At 37.2% G+C, this 9565-nt stretch overlaps 1 protein-coding gene across 1 annotated transcript; it reads right to left on the bottom strand.

Annotated features, from left to right (window-relative positions):
- Positions 1-6731: 6731 nt before the first annotated feature.
- On the bottom strand, positions 6732-9162 carry LOC6049883. Its single transcript, XM_038258749.1, has 5 exons — positions 8330-9162; positions 8072-8273; positions 7992-8014; positions 7504-7669; positions 6732-6767 (listed from the first exon to the last, which is right to left on the bottom strand). Exons 1-5 carry the CDS (start codon positions 9151-9153, stop codon positions 6732-6734), a joined length of 1251 nt encoding a protein of 416 aa, XP_038114677.1. The 5' UTR covers positions 9154-9162.
- Between the last annotated feature and the right edge of the window lie 403 nt (positions 9163-9565).

The raw sequence follows: 9565 nt of genomic DNA, 5'->3' as shown, positions 1-9565 counted from the left end.
AATCATGATACATTTTCTTAATTTTCTTTCTATTGACTTTGTAAAATACATTCCAAACTCGTTTATCCGAAGATTCGATTATCCGAAAGTTTGTACAAGACTTATGTTTTTTTGTTTTCTTACTTTTAACATCATTTGCCTATTAAATAAAAAAAAATGCATTTTTTCAATATTTCATCACCGCCATTTTGACGCCATCTGGAATTAAAAAAATCTAAATCACTTATATTGATTTAGGGGTCGTATTCAAGCTCAACAATCCAAAATAAGACAACAACAAAAAAATGTGATTCGATTATCCGAAGTTTCGACTATCTGGAGTGAAATTTTCGAAAGGCCTTCGGATAATCGAGTCTGGACTGTAAATTGAAAAAAAAATCCTATTGTTTTTCCAATAAATTTAAAACTGCTCAATTTTTAAACAGTCAAATCTTTTATTGATTGATTTTCTTATTTCAAATATTGATACTTGAAAAAACCTCACAATCGCGCAACATCCGTCCAACTCCTGACTGATGATGAAGTGAAACTTCCGACTAATTAGAAACTTTCCCTACCCGAGGTGGCACAGTTCACATTGTTTGCCCAAAAAATTCTAATCAATTTATTGTTTGCCAGAGTCTGAAACACACTTCATCCGAACTCAAGAGCGGGCGAGGCCGCACCACACCGCCGATGTTTATTTAGCATAATTTTAATAGTTAAAATAAACAAGACAAAAGTTTCGTCCCTCCTTTCTTGCAACTCTTTTGTGTGGTGCCAGCAGGATTACAAATCTCGGGGTTCCATTTCACACGGAGGCGCTTCCTGTTGAAATTTCGAATGTTGTGGAGATGGTGGTGTGGGGTCCAATGATAGTCTTTATTTATAATATAAAATCAACTGGCACTAAATATTTAATTCAGAATATTTTTATCTTAAAAATTCAAGAAAGACTCAATTTTTGAAGTTTACAAAATAAAACACACTGAAATCAGTTACCCTACAAATACATCTATCTATAAGTTATGCATTTTGAATGGGTTTGCACCGGAATATTCATTGTATTTCTGATTGTTGTTAAATTTCAGATGAATCTCAACTGTAGCAAAGTCCCACTTTTCTTTTTCCCCTTTTCAGGCCTTTGTTTGATTGTGAAATACTCACTCCACAGACAAACAGCTGTCTAATGCGTTGAGACTAGCTGTGGTGAATTAAACATTTCCGTGGTGAGTTTCTTTACCATTCAAATCCACCGTTTGATTGATGACTGATGGAATTTGATCGACTATTACGTCTCTGTGACTATGTCCTCTCTCCAATTTCCCAACCTTTTTCCCGGGGACTTGCTTTATTCGAGGACTGTGTCAAAAGCCATATTCATAATAGGCACCCAAACTATAAAAGAAACATGCAGCGAAGAAAAAACGCCGCCACCAACCTTTGGGTTCGTGTTTTTACACCGCATTTCCCGGTGTTTCTTCCGGAAAAAAGGGACGGGAAATTTCGGGAATCCGCGCCCTTTTGCTCAAAACTGGTGGTGGGTTGGGAAGGGTGAAGCGCAGATTATGAATAAATTATCACCGCAAGATTTACGGCGGCCAAGTGACGGTGTTGGCGGCGCAGTGCCGTTTATTTTAGTAAAGTTTTGTGATTTTTTCAAGCTTGAAGCAGTTTGTAAGAAAAGTGACACGTCTTGAGTTTGATATAATTTTGAAAACCCATGTCTTTTTAAAGAGTGCCAATTTTTGACACACGGCAAAGTTCAACGACCTCGGCATTTTTGCGCGCAATTTTCCATGAAGTTGTTTCATAACATGTCCCATACTTAAGGGAGCCAAAATACAACCAGAAAAAAACGACGCCACGTCAATCAATGTTCATCAACCCCTGGTTCCATCCAGAGCGCCCAGATTTGGGATTTCCCATCAATCCATGTTTCCTCCCACCTAATCTGAAGGTTATAACGCGAGAGTAGACGAACAACGGTGACGAAAAATTTGCCATTGCTGTGGGAGTTTTTGGGGCGTTATTTATGGAAAAATAAAAGCATTTCCTCTAATGAAAATATCGACGGTTTTTATGGGTGCAAAAGCGTACAGATTGATGAGGTAAATTTTTGGCGAAGTTTTAGAAAAGTTTTGTCGCCTTTGTCGTGATCGGGGACTTTCTTTTATAATAAAGACACAGATATTTTGCAATTAACAAACAACACGTCTTATTACACTCAAACCCCGATGGTTTGACACCAACTGTTGTCAAACGAACGGGGTCACGTTTTAGTTTGACACCCCTTTTACACGGAGTTCACAAACACTACTAAACGTTTGTTTTGAAAGTGTGCGTGAGCGCCGTGTAAAAAGTGACAGTTCGTCACTTTTTAGTTTGACTTTGACCAACCAACGGGGTACAAACTAAAAAAGTGTCAAACGAAAAAGTGACCAACCACCGGAGGTTGAGTGTACACACAAATTAACCACAAAACTGATTTGACAATCTTCATTCTCTCTTTCGCCGGCCGCACGCATCTCGTTGTTTTCTCGCTCGTTGTTCTCTCTCGCAGCTCGCTAGCGCGCTCTCGCACTCAGTACGCAATCTGTCAGCCAACAAGGCAATATTCATGAAGGTGCGCACTTTTTGTTGCGCTCTAAGCTGTTATTTATGAATTATTTCAATCTTATATAAATACTCATTTAATAATTTATTACATATTCAATCCTGCAACCCATAATCCCTACAGCCTTGTGGTTGAAAAGAAAAAAAAAACCTCAAATGCTATCTTCATGGTACCGTAATTTAAATATAGTTTTAGCAAAAAAAGTACATTCGATACCAACTGCACTGTACATTTATTTATGTTGTGTTGTAATACAAAAAAATCGATCAATAGCAATAGCATAGCGAAATTGAAAATGTTTTCAAAAAATTTTTGTTCCAGGAAAAATCGAGATTTTTTTAAGACAAGATCTCGAGTTGGACAAAAGATATTTTTTTCGTGATCGTGCTTTCATCATTCCCGGTCGGCCATATGGCGGCCATGTTTGTTTTAGAAATGTTTGTTTCAGAATGTATCAATCAAAAATTTGTTTTCTATGTGTTGTTTGTAGAAGCAATTTTCATGATTAATTTAACATTACAATTTATTTATTTTTTTGCTATTTTATTTTTATTTTTGGGGTGACATTTCAAGTCGGGGTAACATTGTTTCGTTGATGACTTTGCCCAAATGAAAAATATAAATTAGAGATAAGTGATCAAAATATAACAAGAAGAAGTTTCATTACATTTTTATGAGTTTTTAAAGTTAGTTAATTTTTATTAGGTAATCGTTGTCAAATGGGACTATTTTTAATCTATGTCATCGTTATGTCGTGATTTTCACAATGAAAATTAGTTAAAAATGGAACATTGATTTCATTTTCGAATTTTTGAATAAAGTAAAGGTTAAATTTGTTTCTAAACTACAAGTTTGACGTAATACGGAATTATTCTCAAATTAACAGACATATTCAGTAGAACAAATTTATCAGTACCGTCGCCAGGGACGACATTGGGTCTGAGAAGGTCTGAGGGGTGAATCAAATCCGAGAAATTTTCAGAAATTGGTATAATGCAATCTTTTATTTTGATGGCTACTTTTTTTATATTTCTATGAAAAAATCGTTTTGTAATACATTTTTTGCCAAATTATAAATTTTATTTATATTGAGGTACATAAATGAAAGTTATAATTTGGCTAAAAATGTATTACAAAACGATTTTTTCATAGAAATATAATAAAAGTAGCCATCAAAATAAATGATTGGATTATACCAATTTCTGGAAATTTCTCGGATTTGATTCATCCCTCAGACCTGTTTGGTTATTATCAAAATTTAAAAAGGTAAGTTAAGCAAAAATTCAGTTGTTAATTTTACAAATGAAGTATTCAAAGCTACCTTATTGATGGTTCTTTTAATGTAATTTATTAGAAATAATCCGAATTAAAAAAACTAGGTTAAGTATTATTATAAAAGAGTTGTTTTTATTGAGTACATGGACTTCATGTAACGTACTCCAGTACATTTTTTTTAAATATCAATCTTGAAACATAACCTACCACTTGAATTATATTTTGTAAATCAATTTAAAGCATTGCAATGTCACCCTAATTTACAGTATGACTTCAAAAATGAAGCTGATCTGAATAATAAACATAAGAACTTTGTTTGTTTGTGAAACCTTTTTATCATTTTTCTACATTTAGATTTTTTCAATTATAAAAAAAAAATATTTTTTGAGTACCTTCATCAAAAATTTTAAAATTTGTATGACCCAATCTAACCCCCCAGACCCAATGACACCCCTGATGACGTTAATTATTAAAATCTTTTAAACAATAATAGTTTTTGAAAATAGGGTGGTCCAAATTCAGGCTTTCTCGGGGCTACCCTGTGAAATGGGTCAATATCACTAGGCTAAATTTCAAAGTTGAACTCATTCTGACCACGGAAACCCCTCCCTCTAAGCCCTTGAAGTTTGTATTGGAAAAATCGTCAAAATAGAGAAAAGCAACCTGTGGAGGGCACAGTAGTCCAATCTTTATCAATTCTCAGATGTTCATTAAAGACCTTCACAAAATATGCTCAACATTAGAGTGCTGTTGCTGTCGTTTTTGGCAGATTCAAATTATAAGAATATTTTTATCTACTAAAATCAGAAGTTGCCAGAAATGGAGTCGCACTGTAAAACGGTTCTATTTCCATTGATATTTTGATGACTGTTTTTTCTGGAAAATAAAAAAGTTTACCAGTCATATCTGCATCAATATAACATTTAATTACATGCAGTCCAGACTCGATTATCCGAAGGTTTCGGTAAAATTTCACTTCTGACCATCGAATCACCAAAAAAAATATCGTTCTCTTTCTCTTGATTGTCGAGCTGATGCATGTCCCCTAACCTTCTCTAATGTGGCGACCAAAATGGCGGTGATGACATATTGAAAAAATGCATTTTTAAATCCAATAGGCAATCAACCATTCAAATTTGACTATACTTTGGTCGCAGAACTCGAATTTGAAGATAAAGGTAAGAAAATAATAAAAATACGGAAAATTTTTTCGTGATTCGATTATCCGAAGTCCTATACAAACATTTGGATAATCGAGCCTCGGATATTCGAACTTCGGATAATCGAGTCTGGACTGTATTTGAGCTGTACTATCATAAATCCTCAACAGTGCAGGAAAATAAAATTATTCCAATTTCCCGCTTATCTCGCACGACACGTCTTTCATCACACACCGCAAAACTTGAGATGATAAACAAGACTTTTGCGCACTTGAGGGAATTCACCTTCCCTCCCCTGAATCCGCCTGAAAGGGGTGGTTGGTGCCGTTGTTTATGTTTTACCATACAAAAGATCACACCCCAAACCATCCCTTTTCCTCAAAATTCAAATTGGCGTCTGTTTAGCAACCTGTCGAACATTTACCACCCTTTGTCTTTGCCTCTGAAGATGCTTGTGCCAGAAGAAACGTAACGCAACTCATAGCCTTAATGTGCCTCTGGAGACGGTACTGCACGCCAAATTTGATAGGATGACTGATTTTTTAGATGAAACAAAATGAAAAGAATAAAAATTATAAGTCACTTCGAGTTCGTCGTGCTATCTTGTCGCACCCGCCATTTTGACGTTCCGAGAAAAACGCGTTTTAATGTTTGACCTTGAATAAACAAACACGAGAGCACGCGATGTAAACAATAACAAACACATTTTGTTTTGTTGACCATTCTGTTCATTGCCCCGAAGTTTGGTTGCCGGAGTCCCGACAATGTTTACGGTAGTCTATCTTGTACGTGCGTCAAACGCGTTCTGAAACTTCTTTCATATGAAAAGTAGCAAAAATCCGCGGAGCTTTTTTGGTATTTATATTATATCTTAGGATTGAAATCGAATTTTGGGGATCTGTGGAGGTCAAAGGATGAGACATTGTGAGTTGCACAAAATAGCGTTCTTGACTCAATTTGGCCCAAAATGCACGTACGACAAGTTAGCACAACGGCGACGACTTGAGTATGTTGAAAATACTTTTTTCTAAAGTTTAAACTAAATAATAAAAAATAAAGAGTACTTTCTATGAATTTGTTTCAACGCGATGAAGCCAAAAATAAAATTAGGTAACCCTACAGCCTATAACATGTGCGTAAGGTTTCCCAGTTGTTTTTCCTAAAGAAAAACCCCGTTGACATTCACCTTTCTCCTCCTTTGAGATAATCAGAAATCGGAGCCTTTACCGCAACAGCAGCACCTGTGAAGCCTTCCACATCTCACTCAACCGGAAATACTCATCAACGAAACGCACCCACAGACACACACACACACACACACGCGCGCGAAAGGTGTGCGTTGCCACCGTTACCGGATGACACCGTTTCCGGCAAGGGGGAAAACACGTGCACGACCGTTCGCTTTGCTCCTTGGAAATTGTTTGTCAATTTTGTGTGAAACGCCTTTCCGGAACGCTTCATGATGTCCGGAAGAAACTTGGTTGTGTGAGTAGACTTAGTGTGGGTGGGAAAAGTACATGAAAAATTATGCGGAATTTCACAAAGGTTTGAATATTTTAATTTGTAGCTTAAAAAAAAGAGTTAATTTGCTTATGATTGCATATTTGACCAACATGAAAATTTTGAAATATTGTCGAATCGAGCAAACACTGTCAAGCAATACAATTTCATCTAAAAAATATGTTTTCAAACATTCACCCTTAGATAATGTTTCGTAGAAAAGTCAAAACTGAGTAGGGGGAGAGGGGGTAATATGCACCCCCGGGGCAAAATGCACCCCCTGCTTTTCTCGGTATTTGGAAGAATTTTCCGGAGAAAAATCTTAGAAATTGGAAGCTTAACATTGCTAAACCATGCTGGAAAAATTTGAGCATCGCAGTATAAAAACAGCTCAAGTTATTTGCAAAACTTTAAAATGTTGTGTTTTCATCTAATTTTCTTTGCACTTTCATTATGATTTTGGACAATATAAAAGCATTTATTTATATTGTAAGTGTTGAGGTAAATAGTTTTTGCCATAATCTTCATTATTCTGTAGATAGATGAGTCCAAAAACATCAAAAATGCATTTTTAATTAAATTTTCTGCAAAAGCGTGGTCGGGGTAAAATGCACCGCTGTGAAGCTCCTTAGTAAAAACAGCGGTGACATCTAGTGGTGACTAGTGAAAACTGATTTTACCCGGTGCATTTTGCCCCATGTTGTGGTGCATTTTGCCCCGTTGTTGTAGTGCATTTTGCCCCAATGTTGCGGTGCATATTGCCCCGCATGGTTGTTTGAAATGAATCAAAAATGATTTTAGAAATTTGATATTTTCGAACAATTTTGAGGTTTTTTAAGACTTTTTTCACATGGATGACGAAGAATAATAGTTGTTTTAGAACATCAAACAAAATTCTTCCACAGTAATGCTGTAATGGTTGAGAAATCACAGTTTTCCCTTAGGGGGTGCATATTACCCCCTCTCCCCCTACGAGGTGTTGACCAAGTCGGCGAAAACCTTCACCGAAATGCTCGAAATACCCGGGCAGCCAAATCGGATGACGTTCTGCGAGCAGCAAGCAACAATGTCCAGGGTGGACCGCATCCCAAGGCATTCCCGGCGATGTTCTGCCGAGTACGGAAGCTGCACGCTAAGGCTGAACATTGTAGGGAATGGATAGGGCAAATATAAATAATAATAAAATAAAATATGTGAAATGAATAATCATCTTTTAAACAATAAAATAAATAAATGGTAAAGCGAGGGTTAATTTGATCAGAACGCCATAAAAAGAGAAAATGAGTGAGATGACAGCAGAAACTAGCGAGCGTGTGTGAGAGAAAAGAGAAATCGGGTTGTAAGCGTTCGTGTTGAACGAGATCAGTCTGGTGTTTGAGCATAGAACGAACGGATGTATTTTGAACGGTTTCTGAAAATTAAAAATTAAAAAGAAAATGCGACCAAAAAACACTACAAACATGTGCCCGGAAATGGATTGAAACTGTTGGAGGATAGATTACGATATGATTTTGATAGTCTTGATCTCCTTATTACTTACAACATCTTTGAAAGCGTCTACCAGATAGCATAGCACGTAGCATTCCAAACAAATCACCCATACAGTTGCACCCATAGCGATATGCATGAATGTGATCGATTCCGACATAACTATGAAAAAAGTTGATCCGATGGTTATCAGAGCAAAGTAATACACGTAAAAGATTAACATTTCAACAAGCGGCTTCAACTTTTGAATTTCTCTGTAAATAAAGGAATTAGTTCAATGTTTGGTTCATTACATAAACGATCAGCGTACAGCAAAATCAGACTTTGGTGTTTCATAGTCGTTTGAACCAGTGACTTGAAACGTTCCCAGAAAAGAATTTGGGTATGATCTGATTCATGATAATTTTCCCACAAGTCTTTCAATTCATCTTCAAGGTTTCCTAACTGATGAACCAGAATCTCCTGCTCAACTTTCACTCCCGTCATCAAAACTGCTGCGACAATTGTACAGCAAAATAGCTTTGAAGCCCAGAAGGAGGCAAAAGCCGAGATGTAAATGACTTGAATGAACCAGGCGAATCGTGTACCAAAGTAGCGTCCAATCCACGATGGAATGTGAAACGTTCTCAGTTGTAGCGAGTTCGGTATCCAGCAGAAGATCTGTACAATCAAGATTTGAACCCCAAACACAACGAGTAATATTCGGGTATTATTCCGAAAGCGCTTCCTAACTCCCGCATCAAATTCTGAGTCTCCAGAGCTGTACCCAGTACCTTGGAGGAAATTCCGTACTTCTTTGATAACGACATCATGCCGCAGAAGATGGACGTGCTTCAGCAGACACTGTATTTCCGCTGCGACCATGTTCGTGCTCCAAACGGTCATCACGACGTCCTCCACATTCACGACAGCACCAAAAAAGTTCACCACGCCGATCAGAAATTGGAAATACCCTACTCCAACGTACAGATTCCACGCGAATCGTTGCCACCCAACGCGGGACTCAAATCGAACACCAGCGACAATCAAAATCCAGTCCAGCAATCCGAAGCAATCCGGAACAGACTCCGACAGTCGACGGGCTCGAACAGCCCAAAGACGAACCATCGCCAATGCTTTTCGTAGTGAGTTCATCCTCCTCGAAGGTGGTCCCGGGTCGAACTGACGTGTCCCCCAGATTGACACCGGGCTAAAGTACAGTTGCGAAAAGGTGAATTTTGCTACACCTTAAGATTCCCACGATTGTAGGCGACAATTTTTCAGTCGTTTGACCAAGGGAGGTAAAGGAATGGATGGAACTTGTCGCTAATTATGGAAGTTGTCATTTTTTGCGCTATTTTTACAACCTTTTTCACTCTGATGCTATATTTTACCTTTAATAATTTTAAAATAGTGTCCTCTTTTTTGTAGGGTCTTCGTCGTTCAAAATAATGTAAACAATATGAATATATTGACCGGGTAATAATAACCCAAAACAGACTATTCCTTACTGAAGCGTGTACTTGGGTTTTGACAGTGCATGAATAGAGGCGCGTGTTTATGTTTA

This window comes from Culex quinquefasciatus, chromosome 3, assembly GCF_015732765.1.
Source record: "Culex quinquefasciatus strain JHB chromosome 3, VPISU_Cqui_1.0_pri_paternal, whole genome shotgun sequence".
Lineage (NCBI taxonomy): Eukaryota > Metazoa > Arthropoda > Insecta > Diptera > Culicidae > Culex > Culex quinquefasciatus.
Note: the sequence above shows the minus strand (reverse complement) of the source record. Positions and strands in the feature narration are given on the sequence as shown.